The 17,843-nt window shown below is 46.8% G+C and overlaps 1 protein-coding gene across 2 annotated transcripts; it reads left to right on the plus strand.

The window, feature by feature from the left end:
• Positions 1 to 546: 546 nt before the first annotated feature.
• Positions 547 to 12,797, plus strand: PRSS23 (serine protease 23). 2 transcript variants are annotated; one of them, XM_070425816.1, is made up of 2 exons: positions 547 to 646; positions 8,992 to 12,797. In XM_070425816.1, exon 2 carries the CDS (start codon positions 9,007 to 9,009, stop codon positions 10,138 to 10,140), a length of 1,134 nt encoding a protein of 377 aa, XP_070281917.1. In that variant the 5' UTR covers positions 547 to 646; positions 8,992 to 9,006; the 3' UTR covers positions 10,141 to 12,797. The 2 variants fall into 2 exon arrangements, with proteins under 2 accessions (XP_070281917.1, XP_070281918.1); XM_070425817.1 differs by lacking the exon at positions 547 to 646 and adding an exon at positions 1,932 to 1,951.
• Positions 12,798 to 17,843: the final 5,046 nt, after the last annotated feature.

The raw sequence follows: 17,843 nt of genomic DNA on the forward strand, positions 1-17,843 counted from the left end.
ATGCGGGGTTCCGTTCCTTGCAGGCACCTGAGAAACGGGGCGAAGCTGGGAGGAACTTGGTCGTCACCTAAAATCTCTCAAAGGTGCTTGTGGGGTGGGGAGCGCACGGCTTTTCGCCAATTCTTCACATCGGCAGAGGGGCTTCCTTGTGCGCCAGGTGTGATCCAGGTCCCCAGCTCGGTGGATTTGCGGGGAGAAGGGGTAATGAGTTTTGCGAGTAGGCAGCGCACTCCAGCCCCCCGCCCCGGGGGTGAGCGGTGTTGGAAGGGTGAAGGCGCAAGGGTCCTGGGCAGGGCGCGGAGAGGCCGGGACGGGCGCTGGCCGCCGCGCCGCCGGGACCCACCTGCCCGGGGCCGCGCGCCCGGCTCCGGCCCTGGTCGGGCGGCGAGGGGAGGGGCGCGGTCGGCGCGCGGGGGGTGGGGCGGGTGGCGGGCGCGCGGCTTCCCCGAAGGCGGAGGCGGGGCGGGCGGGCCCCGGGAGGCGTGGGGGGCGGACCCGCCCGCTGCCCGCGCTGCTCGCTCGTCCGCCTGCCCGCTCGCACTCGGTCGCGCCGCGGGGCAGGCATGGGAGCGGAGCGCGCCCTCCCGGCGCCCACACCTGTCTGAGCGGCGCAGGAACCCCGGGCGCGGCGGGCAGCTCGGCGCGGGTGAGTGCGGGCGCGGCCCGGGCGCCCTCCGGGACGCGGGGCGGCGGGGCGCGGGAGGAGCGGGACAATGGGCCGGTGCGCACGGGGTGGGGTGTCTGCAGGGCGCACGGAGGACTTGGCCCGGGACGCCCTCGGGTCAGGGGGGCTGGGGGGCTGGAGTCCGCGGCAGGAAGAAGTCCGCGGAGGCTCGGGCGCTGCTGGGCACTTGGATTCACCCACTGTCACCCGGGAAGCGGGCGGGGAAAGAAAGTTCGGAAGACACTGCTGTCTGGGATGCCCGGTGGGAGTGGGAGTGGAGAGAGCCGGCTCTGGGCAAGCTCTCCCCCGGGGGGCAACACCCCACCTCCTACACACACCACAACCGCCACTACTTGTTCGCCTTGAGTTTTGCGTGTGTATGTTCCACCAAGATCTGAACATTAAAGTTTAACCCTGGGCACGTGGTTGTGAACGCACCTTGCTGAGCAAGGACAGGGCAGTGGACACGGGCTGGGGACTAGGACCGTTCCTCCGGAGCCTTAGTGAAGGACCTGTGCTTCCCTAAGAAACTAGTGTCTGTGAACTAGTTGTTGAAAGCCAAGACTTCTTCCGCCTGTGGTCCTCCATCACGAGGTAACTTAGGAATAAAAGTTTGAAAAAAAAGTTTTAAAAGTGTCTTAAAAGAGGAGGGAGAACTGTGTAGGTGCAGGAAAACCGCCACTCCCCGTCAGAGTACAAATTTGGTTTGCTTTCACCAGAAAAGAGCTGATAAAAATCCTATTTGTTTTATTGCCCTTTGGGCGACACCCAGGAGATTTCAGAAACAGCCCGTAGGGGGTGGAAAGCTCCCGGTTAGTGTTGGCATGGGGCTGACTTCTCTCAGCTCCTGAAATTGAACTTGAGGGGGTCCCCCCAAGCACTTTTTAGGATCAGATAGGCCAAAGTGAGAATCTGGTGGTGTGAGAAGGAGTTAAATTCATAGTCTGAAGGCAGCTGTGGCCAAAAGCCGAATGCTAACTTAATATCAGGATATTTATTTCACTTGCTCCAGGGTCCTATTTGTGCATAAGGGCATTCAAAATAGACTTACCGCTGTCTCGCAAGACGTCTCTGTTAGGCAGGAGTGCATAGGAGGGGGAGTGGGGAGGAGGCACTTGGGAAATGCCACAGAAAGCCCTTCTCTCTACTTGTGGAAGTGTTGGTGATCATATGCACACCATCTGCATTTCAATACATTGTTTCTCTTGTGCTTGTCTCATATAAAGTCAAGAGGTACGTTTTTCATCCCTTCCTGTGCCTGAACTGCAAAGGAAGCATTCTTCCAAGGTAACTAATATGGATCTCATTCTGTAACACCGACAACTTATTCAGGTAGATGGTGAATGGTGGGCGCATTTTTCCGTCCGCAGCATAAATGCCAAGGAGGCCATTAGTGGGTCTGGGAACATTGCTGGGCCCGCTCTGCCTTGTTTCAGAGTCTCAGGTTCTCCTCCATGTTTCTTCTCATAGATCCCTTAGGATTCAATTCACCAGGCATTATTCAGGCGTAACTCCCACTGACTTGGGGTGGGGAGGGTGGATTTGTTTCTCATGGATTCACCATTGACAGTTTTATACACTCTGTTCTTGTACTGCTGCCAGGTTTGTCCCCGGTCACTGGGGTAGTTCATTTTGCCTAAAATCTGATAGAGAAGTTAAGCTTCTATTGCCCACAAGATTATGTTTAGGGTGGCTGCACTTGTAAATGCCCTGCATTTCTTTCCTGTACGGGACTGTAATTCTTAAGCCATTATGCGAGCAGGTCTGTTTTCCTTTAACAGATTCGGGGACTTTGGAAAATGAGAGCAAGCCTGGCTACAGAGCTTTGTTCATTTTTAGGTATTTGCTTTAGGAATTAGTCTGGTTTCACTGTTCAGTGTCCCTGGCCACAGATTCCATGGAAAACCCTTTGTTCATGCTTCCAACTGGTGTCCAAAACCTCTATCTTCACCAACTTTCCCACTGTTTCTTTGTGTCATGACTGTGTATAGTAGTCACAGGAGTTCATCCGTTGAGCAATAGTTTACACGTTGTCCTCCGGAGTAGATTTTCCCTCCCAGCACTTACTTGCTATAGGAGTTGTAGCTTTCTCCCAAACACGTGCCCTCTGGAGGAGGCCTGTGTTGCTGCAGTTTTGAAGTCTAAGGTGCAGAACTAGAAGAGAGCAGTCTTGGGCCCAGTCTCCAAGGGGATGAGTGTTGTTTGCACATCTGATAATGCGAGTTGTTCCCTCACTGTAAAGTTAGTAGTGAGCTCCTGAAGTGGCCGCGTCCTCATGAGGTATGCGTCTGTTTCGACAGTGGGCAGCGGGACAGTGGCTCACAGTGAGTGATGGAGCGGGAACTGTGTAATCCGCTTGTGAGTCAGTATACAGAGTTGGGAAAGGAAAACAGTTTCTCTATTACCAAGCGTGGTGAGAAAATATTTGCCTACCTCAATTTTCCATTCTGCTTTGCCATTTGGGTGAAGCGATGCACGAACATACTTAGCCGAGAACTTTAAAAGATAAATATGTGTATGAGGGATTCTTATCCTGTACAAAGGCTTATTCTTAAAAAGGAAATGTTGTAGACCTAAATTTTCTTCATCCAGATTTAGATACAATCAGGTAAGACTTGGACATCTTCATTCCTTGTTCAAGGTGTGCATTTTCCAGACAGTTCTGTAAGGGTAAGGTGATTCATACGTAAAGGGAGAGCTTAAAGTTATGTAACCCATTTAGTTACCTTTCCAGCTGTGAGCTTATGAATGTTTTTATTACATCTGTTTACATTCTAGAGTGTTTCTATTTAAATAACTGGGCATGGCACAGGCTTACCTAGAGCTGATAAAAATGGAAACAATGATTATTTGTCTCCTGGGGAATTATTCTATAATCAGGTGAGTCGAGAAATTAATGCAAAGCCACCTACCTGATTTTAAAGCATCACCGTTCTCCTTGATGTGTGATTAATGGGGAAGGGGCCAGGGGAAGGTGTGAGGACCTCGGGGAGCAAGCAGCAGGTCAGTTCCCACTCTCCTGAGAGCATTCACACCCAGACATCTTTCCTTCCATTCTTGAAAGCCGCCCTCTGCTGGAGGCCTTTGCTTTCTTTGATGACTGATCAGGGAAATCTTGTCACCCAGATAAGCAAGGGATTAACATGGTAAAGTTTCCTTTTTCTTTTCCCCAATGCCCCACCCTCCAGAGTTTCCTAAAGGAAAGCCCCTGCCTGAGCTGTGGCTGGCTGCACAGATGCTATCTGTGAACAGCATAGTGCCTGCCCTGGACTTTTGTGACCCTAGAAAATTATAAAATTAGAGACTCCTAGGCCTGAAAAGACCAGCACTGAGAAGACTAAAGAGATCAACTGGTGCCCTGGCCAGTGTGGCTGGGCATCGTCCTGTGCACAGAGAGGTTGCTGGTTGGATTCCTGGTCAGGGCACATGCCCAGGTTGTGGGCTCAATCCCCAGTGGGGGGAGGGCGAGTGTGTGCAGGAGACAGCTGTTCAATGTTTCTCTCTTTTCCCTTCCTCTCTAAAAATCAATAACTATTCTTTAAAAGAGAGAGAGAAAGAGATCACCTGGTATTCATAACAATTTTAAGCCACCCTAAACACACATTAGGTAAAGGAGTGGACAATTTCTGAAGTTAGAACTTCAATATGATGTCAGTTTTAAACCCATCTGGGGACCTGAGTGCACATAACTTTATTTCCCAATTTCTGATCAGGTATTTTTTGTTATGTTTTGTTTGTTTGTTTTTTAATGATTCAATGCAGAATAATTTGAGCTGCATTAATTTCTAAATCTGAATTAATTTTTTTTTAAATGCAGTTTTATAGCTTTTAGAGTTACATAGAAACTTTAATCAAGATAGAAAATGTCAGTCTAACCGGCATGGCTCAGTGGTTGAGCATGAACCAGGAGGTCATGGTTTGATTCCCAGTCAGGGCACATGCCCGGGTTGTGGGCTCAGTCCCCAGTGTGGGGCCTGCAGGATACAGACAATCAATGATTCTCTCTCATCATTGATGTTTCTATCTCTCCTTCTCCCTTCCTCTCTGAAATATATATATTTTGAAAAGGTAGGAAATGTCAGAACAAGGTTGTACCCCACAAGTTAATTAATAGATTTAAGTAACAATATAGGGAACTTGTAAACAATATTTCAAACTAATAGAATCCCTGGTTTTTGAGGTATTGAAAAAGTTTATTTCTAAGGGATTAGAACTTCACCTTGCCCTGTGGTTTTGCAGTTCTTATAGATGGCAGACTCCTTAACTGGCTGAATGCCCAGAATTTAACTTGTAAGGACTCTGAATTGGTAATATTATCTAATACTCATTAGATAATACTCTGTCTAGAATAGTAATATTCTTTGGTACACTCTTTAGCCCTCTCTAGCAGCACTGATTTGTAAGTGATTTGTAAGTTATCCTAGACGTTCTTGGCTTAGTCATCCATCATTTTGCTGAAGAATAAATTTGATCCTATGCAAAGAGGCTGGAGTGAAGCTGTGGCTAGTGAGAGGGCCTAGCTAACTGCCCAGCGCTCACACTCAGGAAAAGTCTTGTTCTAATTTCTCCATATCCACTAACTCTCATGAACTGACTTGTAAAAACATTGTTTCTTTTTTGAAAGACAGACTTTGAAAAATCAACAACAAAGAGAGGCATGCTCATGCTTCATGGTCTTTGAAAGTCTTTTTCTTTAAAATTTGTATTGGTTTTTAGAGAGAGAGGAAGGGAGAGGGAGAGAGAGAGAAACATTGATGTGAGAGCAATAAATTGATAGGCTGCCTCCTGCACACACCTGCACTGAGAATGGGGCCCATAACCTAGGGACACATGCCCTGACCAGGAATCAAAGCAGCAACCTTCTGTGCACTGGATGATGCCCAATCAACTGAGCCACACCAGCCAGGGCAAAGTATTTTTTAAACGGGTTTACTATAGGCAAAGCACTTGGAAAAATGAAATTAGAGTTAATTTTGCCTGAGAGGGGGTTAATTCATGAATGCAAGGCTCCTAGATGGATCCTAGTTCCAGACTCTTTCTTACTGTTCCCCTCCCTGATACCCTTGCCAAAGGACTATTTCAGTGTTTGGACAAATGGATGAAGCTAAAGGCAAACGCCACTGGAGCGATTCTGCTGCAGTAGATAATTCAAACTCTCTATTCCCAGCATCCAGTTAACATGCAAATTTCAGGTGTGGGGCTTGAAGATTCATGATCTAGATAATAATATGAGCATATTTTATGAGCACTGTTTTGTTCATCATGCACACCAAAAATATTATTGACAACTTAGGGTAATACATAGCATAGTAAGATCTCATCTCCTCCTTTCTCTCTCTCCCCTAAAAATTACATTTTGAAAACAGGAATACTTGGCAGCTTGCACCTCTGTCTGGAGTCTGTGTTTTCTTTCTTAAGACTAGCTGAAGTAACACTTGGCCTACCACATCTGCTGCTCAACGTTAGCCGGCATTAACGTTCTCCACATTAGTTGAAGGAAGGAGGGGGTGGTGTCTCGGGACCCAAGATACAGCCTCGTGGGAGGTACATGATTCCTCCTAGTACATATCACACTTGGCAGGGATTCCAGTGTGGGGGTACTTAGTCACCTAGACAGCAACTTACATAGAGAAAAGGCTGTCCAAGCCCTAGATATGTCCAAGAGCTGGGTCCTCGCCCAGGAGATGGGAGCAATCAGGTACAGAGCCATCCCCCGAAGTCTCCTACATGGTCATCCTCACCTCATCTACCCCACCCATAAAGTTGTCCTGTACTAGCCTTAGCATCCCCTCCCTTGTCTACTTGGAACTTTCATCTTTTTTTTTTAGTTTATTTTTTATTGTCAGTAATACAGATGTCTGCCATATTCCCCCTACTCCCCCCTCCGCCCAACCTCCACCCCACCCCAGGCCTTCACCTCACTATTGTCTGTGTCCATGGGCTATGCATATATGCACCTAGTTCTTTGGTTAAAGAACTTTCAGTTATTTGTGCATTTGCACCCCATGATTTAAAGGATTTAGAGAAATAATCAGATGTAGTTCCTGCACACAAAAGGACCCATGGATCCTTCCTATTTGAAAAAATGGAGAGAAGCAGTTTCAAGGAATCAGGAAGCCCCAAGGAATTGGCTTTCCAGGACCTCCTGCCTGCCTTTCCCATCCCTGTCCTCCCTGACAGAAGTAGGATCAGACAAGCACACCCCCACCTGGGATGGAGCCCACAACCCGGGGGCACATGCCCTGACCAGGAATCAAACTGGCAACCTTCTGGTACACCGGATGATGCCCAACCATCCAGTGTAGCAGATGAGAGAAATACAAGCACAAGGATCCCAGAGGTGGGTGGGGCACCCACATTTTTAGAAATACAGTGTGTGGATAATGGGGGTATGGACTGGCATGCTCAGCTGGACTAGATCAGCTAGCTTCGTGGCACCCCAAAATTGCAAATGGGTCTGTACTTCCAAAGAGGGAGAGGGTGAGAATAATGGAACAGTTTCCTTCTGACTCCTGCTACATTCCACTAGCCTCTTGAGACGTAACCCCTCCTTGTCCTAGTTTTGGGATGTCTGAGCATGAATGAATCACCTCACCTGTTAGCTTCCCGTGAATAGAAGGTTCAGAGCCATTCAAAACCGACTGATGCTTCGACATCTGGGAAAGTTCTACTTCCCATCTTCTTTTTCTTGTTGTTTTCTTGTGGGGTGATTGATCTCAGGCTTTAAACATACCTTTCAGGATGAAATCCAAACTCCTTCATCTCCTAGACTCAGCCCTTCACAATCCAGCTCTTGCCTGTTGCCTCTGTCACTTCTCTGTTCCACCCTTGCGGAGCTAAGCATGATTCCTGAAACGACGTGCCCTGTCGCAGGGCTCCTTGTCCTCAGACTGTTGCTTCCTCTAAAAGGCCCCTTCACTCTGTCTTCTGTGATCTAACTTCTGTTCGGCTTCAGCACCCATCTCCAGCCTCACCTCCTCTGGAACCCCTCCCCTGTTCTTCTTACTCCCATAGCTGACTTCATGGCCTTTCTCTGAGCTACCACATCACCCTCATACATCTCTGTCATTAGCGCTCAGCAGGTATCATTCAAAAACAGGATTTTTTTTGAGCCAGGCCAATCATTCGCTCAGTCTTTCATGCACACAGTAAATAAATCAGTGGGGCCTTGACTTACGAGTTTAATTCGTTCAGAGACCGAGCTCATTAAGGAGCTCGTTAACTCAAATTACTCTTGTCAACTCAATGCAAAAAATCGGCCAAGAGACAGCTGGTATCTCAAAAAACTCGTTAGTTGGGACACTTGTAAGTCAAGGCCCCACTGTAAATCGGTGTCAAGTGCTAGCATAGGCCCAAATTCAAGGCATTTAGACTAGCTGGGACCGTAGATACAAAGGCCTGAAAAAGTAACCAACAGTGACAGTCATGATGCGATCAACCTTTGACTAAAGTCCTGCTGGTATAAGACAAAACCTATAGGAAGAAGAAATATTTTATATGTTAGAGGCCTGACTACTCTGGCACTAAATTTATAATAGTTAAGGTTGTTCTAAATTCAAAGCAAAAAAACGAAGAAACACACAAAAAAACGCAAAAGTCTTTTATCCTTCGAAATGCACCCAGTGTTTAGAGGCAATGGGGGTCCCAATACGAATAACACTGTGGAGCTATCTCTCCTGCCGTGTCACTCAGCAAGCTGAGGAATTTAAATTTACTCTCTGCGTGAGCAAGTTGTTCTGTAGATGCTCCAAGTTCATGCTCTAATGAGAATGAGAGGAAAGAAAGGCACGAAGGTTAAGTCTGAAGCACAAAGAAGGTTCAAAATTACCCGGAAATTGAGGCTGGTCCATCAGTTCATCTGGGGATTGATGACCCTACGCACACTGCCCTGCAGTGGGCCGTCCTCAGGGGCATCTTCAACATAGAAGGGAATGAGCACCCGACTTGGTTTTGGACACCAGGCCATGGGAGTGTTCCAAGGCCAAGCCCTTGCATTGTAGTGAAACCATCATCTCAGGATTCCTCTCCACACTCTGATTCCTGTGGAGGGTTTGCAGACTTAGAAACAATGACAGTCCAGCTGGCAAGGCTCAGTGGTTGAGTGTCGACCGCTGAACTAGGAGATCTCAGTTTGATTCCCGGTTAGGGCACACGCCCCGGTTGTGGGCTCGATCCCCAGTGGGGCAGCATGCAGAAGGCAGCTAATCAATGATTCTCTCTCTGTTGCTCCCTCTCCCTTTCTCTCTGAAGTCTACACACATATATATGAAACAATGACAGGCACTTGGCCCCTTGCCCTCCTGACCCGCTTGTCTTTGTTCCCACAGAGAGTGGTGCTCAGCATGGCGGGGATTCCAGGGCTCCTCCTCCTCCTCGTGCTCCTCCTCCTTCTCTGTGCTGTCGGGCAGGTGAGCCCCTCCGGAGCCCACTGGAAACCCACCTGGCCTGCTTACCGCCTCCCCGTCATCTTGCCCCAGTCCACTCTCCACTTAGCCAAGCCAGACTTCGGGGCCGAAGCCAAATTGGAAGTGTCCTCCTCATGTGGACCCCAGTGTCATAAGGGAACCCCACTGCCCACTTACGAAGAGGTCAAGCAGTACCTGTCTTATGAAACGCTCTATGCCAACGGCAGCCGCACAGAGACCCAGGTGGGCATTTACGTCCTCAGCAGTGGTGGCGGCGAGTCTTCGGGCAAGTCCCGGAGGAAGCGGCAGATTTACGGCTACGACAGCAGGTTCAGCATTTTTGGGAAGGACTTCCTGCTCAACTACCCCTTCTCGACATCGGTGAAGCTATCCACAGGCTGCACAGGCACCCTGGTGTCGGAGAAGCACGTCCTCACGGCTGCCCACTGCATACACGATGGCAAAACCTACGTGAAAGGAACCCAGAAACTCCGCGTGGGCTTCCTGAAGCCCAAGGTTAAAGATGGTCGAGGGGCCAAGAACTCTAGCGCAGCGGTGCCCGAGAAGATGAAATTTCAATGGATCCGAGTGAAACGCACCCATGTGCCCAAAGGTTGGATCAAGGGCAATGCCAACGACATTGGCATGGATTATGACTATGCTCTCCTGGAACTCAAAAAACTCCACAAGAGAAAGTTCATGAAGATCGGGGTGAGCCCTCCCGCCAAGCAGCTGCCGGGGGGCCGAATCCACTTCTCTGGTTATGACAATGACCGACTGGGCAACTTGGTGTACCGCTTCTGCGACGTCAAAGATGAGACCTATGACCTGCTCTACCAGCAGTGTGACGCCCAGCCCGGGGCCAGTGGGTCAGGGGTCTATGTGAGGATGTGGAAGAGACCGCAGCAGAAGTGGGAGCGAAAAATCATTGGCATCTTTTCAGGGCACCAGTGGGTAGACATGAATGGGTCTCCACAGGATTTCAACGTCGCTGTGAGGATCACGCCTCTCAAGTACGCCCAGATTTGCTATTGGATTAAAGGAAACTACCTGGATTGCAGGGAGGGGTGACACGTTCATCCTTCTTGCGGCGCTTAAAGGTCTTCATGTCCTTATTTTAGGAGAGGCCACATGTTGTCATTGGTGTGTGTGTGTGTGTGTGTGTGTGTGTGTGTAATGTGTCATAATATCTTTTACACCATTTTTTAAAATCGCAAGATGACTGGCATCATGATTTGAAAATTGGCTTGTGTATCATGTCATATCATTTGAGCAGTTGGAAAGCCTACTTTTGCATAGAAATAAAAAGCATACTGATGTTTGGGGCAATGGGGACTCTTTAGCGATTAAGTTAATCTTTCACTGTTTGAGAACTTTGATTTTTGTTCCATCTGAACTTGTTGCAAAGGTTTATATTAAATGTGTGGCATACAGGAGATATAATTTCTAATGTGTGTATAGTGTGTATTTTCCCCTGAGAGTCATCTTATTTTTGTTTTGTTTGTTCTTTAAACTCCTAATCACTAATGTTTCCAGATGGCAGTGTTCCCTGCTGCGTACAACGTGTGGTACCTTTCAGAGCACGTCTGAGACAGGCAGTTCCCATATTTTGGATTTGGAGCATCTGCGCAGTAGTCCTTGATCAGTAAAATAATTTGTTGACGATGTTAGTACACATTAAATTATATCTTACAGTCAGTCAGTACCCAAGGTGTTTTTAGTTTTGAAATAGTTCCTCTTCCAAAGATTGTTGCTCTACGTTTGGGGAAGACTTTGCATATGGCCCACCCCAGAGTAGGCTAGATGGTTGATGCCAGTACTTCCAGGATTTAACAGGATTTCACTCACATTTCTTGAACTAGCTGTTTTTCGGAAGACAAGAATCGGGGCCTCATTCGAGCAGTCTGTGTTGCTTCCCAGCGAACAGTTGTGGTCACACTACAATCATTGCATTTTCCCCCTGGAGTGTAGCACATCTCATGTTTTATCATTTGGATGGAGTAATTGAAAATGAATTAAATTCCAGAGAACAATGGACGCATTGCTCGGCAGATGTCACGGCAGAATGAGGACTTGTTTGGAGCCTGGCACAGTCACACGGCCTAATCAGAATTATTTCGCATACTTTTCAGGGTGCTTTCGGGGAGCTGCGTGCTTGGGTCATTTGGACACTTTTCTCTTGTACTTTACTTATTTTATAGTAAAAATATTTGGAAGGTGCTATAAGAAAAAACAACATGACTTTTTTTTTCCCACTAGCTTTAAAAGGGCCTGTTTTACTGGAATACTCTAAGCTGCCGGCACATATAATCAAGTACAGTAGCAACAATGGCAATTGGGAGAAGGCAAAATGGATCAGGATCATCACTCCAATAAGTGCCTTTATGAACGTTTTATCAATAGAAAATCACAGTAGGTACAGGAAAGAGTTTGACTTATTTTCTGTTTTCATTCTTTGCCTCTCAGCCTGAACACTTCTTTTTAAATGGATTACAAATGGGTCACAAGGCAGATGTTTGCTGTTCTCGCTCCCCGGGTAACTTCAGTCCGCCTTCTGACTATTTGTGGGGACATCCAAATACAATAACTGATGCGTAAACCTCCCCCAGGTGGCTTGGCTGGTGTGTCTCTTGAACTTTTCAGAAGGATAAATCCTGCTAAGGCACTCAAGAAATGTACAACCATAGTGCTTTCTTTAAACCTCATAAGAAATACTATGCATAGCATCCTAGCCGGTTTGTCTCAGTGGATAGAGAGTCGGCCAGTGGACCAAAGGGTCCCAGGTTCAATTCCAGTCAAGGGCACGTATCTTCGTTGCAGGCTCCTCCCCGGCCTGGGCCTGGTCAGGGCTCATGCAGGAGGCAACCAATCAATGTGTTTCTCTCACATCGATATTTCTCTGTCTTTCCCTCTCTTTTCCACTCTTTCTAAAAAATCAATGGAAAAATATCCTTGGATGAGGATTTAAAAAAATACTATGCATAGCAAAGAGGCGCAGGGCCACCAGGAATCTTCTGAGTACAATTTGCTTTGGAATCTAGCAAGAATCTAGCCTGAGGAAAAAGAGCGGTCTCCATCTCTGTCTGGTATTTGAGGGGGTTGTTTGGTTTTGCTTTTGCTTGGTGTAAAGAGGTGTTCACTGAACACCTAGATCGGAACTGATTTTTTTTTTTAAAAATCAATAAATACACGTTGATTTCTTCATGTCGTTCTTGTGCAAAGGTTAAACTTTCCTCAGCAAGGAGAGGCAGTGGCACAAAGCCAAAATAGCATCAATGTTTAGTGCTCAAGTAGATGTAACTTCACTAAAGAATTGTACCACGTGCTCCAGGCAGCGTACCTCAAGACTGTAAAATCATTCAACGTGTCCATCTTTTCAGCGGTAGTAGAAGGAAGCATTGTATCAAACTATCATGGAAGTTGAAATAAAAAAAGCACTCATGATATTAAGATAATTCGTGTATTAATTATACACCCTAAGCATATATTCCCAGTAAGATGAGTAGAATGTTTCCTAAAGTGTGTGCCTTAACCACTCATCCCTCCATATTTTCTACCAAAAATAAAGAGGGCACCGTCACTAAGGAGGAGGGAGATGCCCCTCAGTAGCCCCCCTTTATCAGGGATTCACATGCTTGTTTGCACATGAACAGCTCTAAGAAGTCCTGTACTGGAGACATGTTAATGATTTAATATCTGCATTTCAATAAACATCTTTGATCACCACAGCCTTGTTTTCTCCTTATGAGCAATTTAGTGTTCTAATAAATACATTCTGGGGATTGCTGTAACAGCCTTTGGGTCAAGGTGCACAAAGTCTAATGAGCTCAAAGTGCTGTCAGGTGTCAGTGCCTTTTGGGTTTAACCAGAACCTCGTATCCAGATTTGAAAGTGTTTAGATGAAACGGCAGAGAAGAAACTTGAAAATCATTTGTTGCTGAGTATCAGAAGGTGGTGGCAGAATTTGAGGCACGTATTTTCCATAGACTTGATTTGGAATTTTGAACTTTATAAAGGAAGTAGTCCCTCCCCCCAATACAGTTAATAATACTGTATTGTATATATTTGTGTGTATGTATATGTGTGTGTGTATGTGTGTGTGTATATATATATTGGGGGGGGGGGGGGAGGACTAGAGAGGTAAAGAAACATAAGCCAGTCTACGGCAGAGTTGTATGTATATTCTTTCATTACTTTTTTTGGACCGGAAATAGATTTAAAAACAAAAAACACCCTGGAGAGTAAGTGGGGACATGGGGATCATGCCCTTCACTATGTGTGACTCATCTACCTGCCCCATAGAGGGCAAGCCCCCAGCGACACCTGGGTCAATATTTAAGGTAGTGGCCCCTCTCTGACACCTAGAGGAGTCTTCGGTTCAGAACTTTTGAGGATGACAAGCCTGCACTGGAGAAATGATGCTCTATCCGCCATGTGCTAACATGTAAATGATAGCCACCCAGGGTGTCCAGAGCAGTTCTGATAGCTGTGCTCAGCACTTCCTTTCTGAGGGTGGTCAGCTCCGGGCCAGAGAGCCTAGTGGACAGCTCCTGCTCCTTCTTTCTTGCTTGGCCTGAGTCTCACTGTTCATGTCTGCCCTTACCTTAGTCCTTGTCATGAACCAGTTCCAGGATGCCTGGAAATTGCCTCCATTAATTGATTTCCATGGATACTTGGTAGCGTGGCCATTTAATTTATCATCTAGAGTGGAATTCTTTTGAGACTGACTGAAGGGGAATTCTATTCCTAAAAAGGCTAAGACAGCAGGTGTGCACCAGGTATGTCCCGGGAAATGAAGCATGTCTGGTCGCCTTAATTGGTAAACCCTTCAGAGCACTTTATGGAATGCAGACTGACAGTCCTCCTTGTTAATCCAGGAGCAACCGTAGGGCTGCAGCTAACAGTGTGCCTCATCTCTGGTTTTTATCGTTCCTACTGCATGCCTTCTCCACCTGGATCAGCATTCTGAGGGCCTCTGATAAGGGAAGGAAACTTAAAAATTCCTTTTCATGGGGTGAAGTCTAGAGTCCATGGGTGGTAAACACAACCATTTCTAGCAGATGAACACACATCTGTTTTTAGCCCGCTGTTTCCCAGAGAAGGAGATAAACCAGAGAAGGGAGTAAACAAGGCTGGGAGCTAGGGCAGCAGACTGGTGTGAGGAGATGGAGGTCTTGGAGTTGGGCAGACTGATTCCACAGTTACCTGGTTCTTTTTGGGGAATACATCTCAATGTGGGTTACTTTAAAGCAACCCTCCTATTTGATTCAAAGATCCTCTCTTTTCTGGGTTCCAGCTCCTCCAGTGGGCTGGGGTAGAGCAGAGGAAGAGAGAAAGGGCAAATATCTGTGTCGTTTCTCAGTGGTTACTATGTCTCAGATAATACCAGCTCTTCCATCCCCCTTAGCTCTCACCTCTGGTGATATAACCCTCTGCCTCCTGCTGTTGGGCACCCTTGTCTGGTAGACAGTCCTCTCTGGTGGTGAAACAATAAAATACCCCAAGCCTAGCCATTCTCTTCCATGCTGGCATTACCCACTGGGAGCTCACAGTCTTGCTACACCTGACTGAGTTGCCCATTGAGGATTTTGGGGGAAATGCCCCAGACTGAGGGATCTGGAGTACAAGAGCCCTGGAAAGATCAAATTTTGTCTGTTCAAAAGATGAAATAGGCAAGGGGGTTAAAAAGTTATAAATATATAAAATAAGCCCCTGGGATGTAATGCAGAGTATGGTGATGATAGTTAATAATATTGTATTGTATATTTAGAAGTTGCTAAAAATCTTAAAAGTTCTCATCACAAGAAAAAAAAGTTGTAACTGAATAGTGACAGGTATTAACAAGACTTGCAGTGATCATTTTGCAATATATACAAATATCCAATCATTATGTTATACACCTGAAACTGATATGTCAATTATATCTCAATTTTTTAAAAAGAGAAAAGGAATGACACTTAAGTTTGGGGCCTGAGCATGCAGGTAGAGTTTAGGTGACAATTTCTGAGATGGGAAAGAGGATTGGGGAGAATAAAAAATCAAGAAGCCCTGGCCAGATAGCTCAGTTGGTTAGAGCATTATCCTGGTGCTTCAAGTTTCGATCCCTGGTCAAGGCACATACAAGAATTAACTGATGGCCTGGCTGGTGTTGCTCAGCAGTTGATCATCAACCTGTGAACCAGAAAGTCACGGTTCGATCTCTGGTCAGTGCACATGCCCGGATTGTGGGCTTGGTGCCCAGTACAGGAGGTGTAGGAGGCAGCCGATCAATGAAACTCTGTCATCATTGATGTTTCTATCTCTCTCTCCCTCTCCTTTCCTCTCTGAAATCAATTAAAAGATTACATATATTAAAAAGAATCAACCAATGAATGCATAAATAAGTGGAACAACAAATCTATGTTTCTCTCTCTCAAATTAATAAATAAATAACAATTAAGGAAAATCAAGAATTTTTGTGTTTGTCACGTTAGGTTTGAAATGTCTAATAGACACCCAGGTGGAGATGTGAGGTAAATACCCGAGTTGTGCAGTGAGGATCTCCAGTTGTAACATTCAGTTGAAAGATCTTGGATCAGCACGTAGATAGCATTTAAAGTCCCAGAGTAAGATAATATCACTTGAGAGGGAATGAGGAGAATAAGGTTGAGAAGAGGCCTGAGGACAGCATCCTAGTCCACCAACGTTAGAGGTGGGGTTCATAGCAGAAGAAGAGGAGGAGGAGGCAGCAAAGAGGCTGGGAACAGCTGCCCATGAGGTCAGGAAAACCAGGAAAGTGTGGCCTCCCACAAGCCAAGAGGAAAAAGTTTGAAGCCAAGTGTGGGAAAGGGAGGGCAAAGGGCAAGACAAGATCAGGTGGTGTGATAGGCTGTGTTAGAAATGGCCCTCTCGGTGCAGTGGGCAAGGCGGGTGGGGAGCAGGAGACCAGGAGGCATCACCTAGTCCTCCAAGCAGAAGCTCACCTGTGCCTCTCTGTGCCCCCACTGCTCAGCACAGGCTCTGCTCCGTCCTTGCCTGCAGGACTGGTTGCTTGATCAACTGAATCCTCCTGTGAGCCTTGGGACAGCTCTGCCAACAGGAAATGCAAGGATCCAGGGCCACACCATCCCTGGGGGAGTCCTGGCTTCTAAGGGCCATGAAAACGTGGATGCAGGGAGACACATGGCCATCCCCTCCTGTCGAGCTGATGTTTTCTGAGGTCAGAAAGTGCACCATGACTCTTCAGTGTGGTATTTGTGTGTGTGTGTGTGTGTGTGTGTGTGTGTATTGAGTGTGTAAAAATACCGAGTTCTCTCTTAGTCTTGATTTATCACTGCCCCCTTGTCTTCATACTCTAACAGGACCAGGGCTCTCTCTTCCGTAAAGAGCCAGGACAGTTCTGAGAACTAGCGAGTTCCAGTCCAATGAATCAAGACTGAAGTGTTTGCGTTGGAGAGAATGAGGAGAATCTCAGAAAATGAAATAAACAGAGCAAGTGGCTGGAGCTGGAGAAGCAGCCGTGGGAACAGTGGCTCGGCCTTGCCGTCCACGGCTCTGTCTTCTTCAGAGGCCTTCCCTGGACGTCGCTAAAAATCCAGCCCTCGGAGGGTTCTTCCTTCCCTTCCCCGATTTATTGTCTTGGGTCAGCACTAATCACTCTCACATATCCCATATTATATTTATTTCTCTTATCGTCCTTCTCCGCCACTAAAATGTGGTTTTGTGTGGGCAGGGATTTTTCTCTGTTGTATCCCCACACTTAGAGCAATGCCTGGCACATAGGTTCTCAATACATAATGTTTCTAGCTGAATGATTGAACAAATAACCCTAGTAGCTTTATACAGCCTGTATCATAGCATTTCTTGGTCTTGGATATTTCTTGTGTTCAAATATATTCCAGAATAAAACTCTTGTGATGTCTTGTACCCATTCCGTTCTGTTCCATTCCATTCCATTCCAGCATGCATTGCACTGCTGTTGTTTTATGTGTGTCTGTCTCTCTCACTAGACCCCGAGCCTTGTAAAAGCATCTTCCATTGTCTGGCCCTCGGTCTAGCACAGAAAATATTTGCTGGGAAAACAAATGGATGTCTGTTATGAGTTAGCCTGTGGCCCAGAGAGGCTTTCCTCTCCCACATCTCACATGTAATCAAGCAATGTGTTTCTTAGATGTCTGCGCTGTCCATGCCCTTCTCTCCATGGGCCTGATTCTGGCCCTTAGCCTCTGTCCTATAGACCATCATAGCAGACTCCAAACTGCATCCTGAGACTCACCCACAGCTGTCCAAGGCCACTCCCCTATGTGTCCTCTTGACTAGACTCTGACCACTAGAGGATAAAGCTTAGTTTTTTAGCCTGGGATCCACCACCCCCCAATATAGTGGTCAGGTTCATCCCCTATTGCCACCCAGTCATAAAACCGGGCTTCCAGGAAGTTGTACTGATTGTATCTGTGTTTTCAAGCCTCTCCCACTACTAAGCTCTCCTCCTCAGCCTGGGATTCCCTTCCCCATCTCTGCAATTATTCAATCATTCAATCATTCATTCAGCATCAAGTCCACGGTGCCAGTTACTGTGCTCATAACGGAGCTGCAGGAACAAATGGGACACAGCCCAGTGCTTGAGATGTCCCTGTGTCTTCTCCTTGTGAGGTCACTGTGGTCGTGACTCTTGCTCTGTCTCCCAGGTGGTGAGGCTCTGTAATTACCTGCTCTCCACGTCTGTCTGGGCGTCAGTGAAGTGGAATTGCCACTTTGTAAATTGAACTAATTAAATGTTCCCCTCACATTTTAAT

Source organism: Myotis yumanensis, unplaced genomic scaffold (assembly GCF_028538775.1).
Source record: "Myotis yumanensis isolate MYYU_CA2020_CCGP unplaced genomic scaffold, mMyoYum1.0.hap1 SCAF_10, whole genome shotgun sequence".
Taxonomy (NCBI): Eukaryota; Metazoa; Chordata; class Mammalia; order Chiroptera; family Vespertilionidae; genus Myotis; species Myotis yumanensis.

Coding starts and splice junctions, on each gene's coding strand:
- PRSS23 (XM_070425816.1), top strand. CDS start 9,007: ATGGCGGGGATTCCAGGGCTCCTCCTCCTCCTCGTGCTCCTCCTCCTT.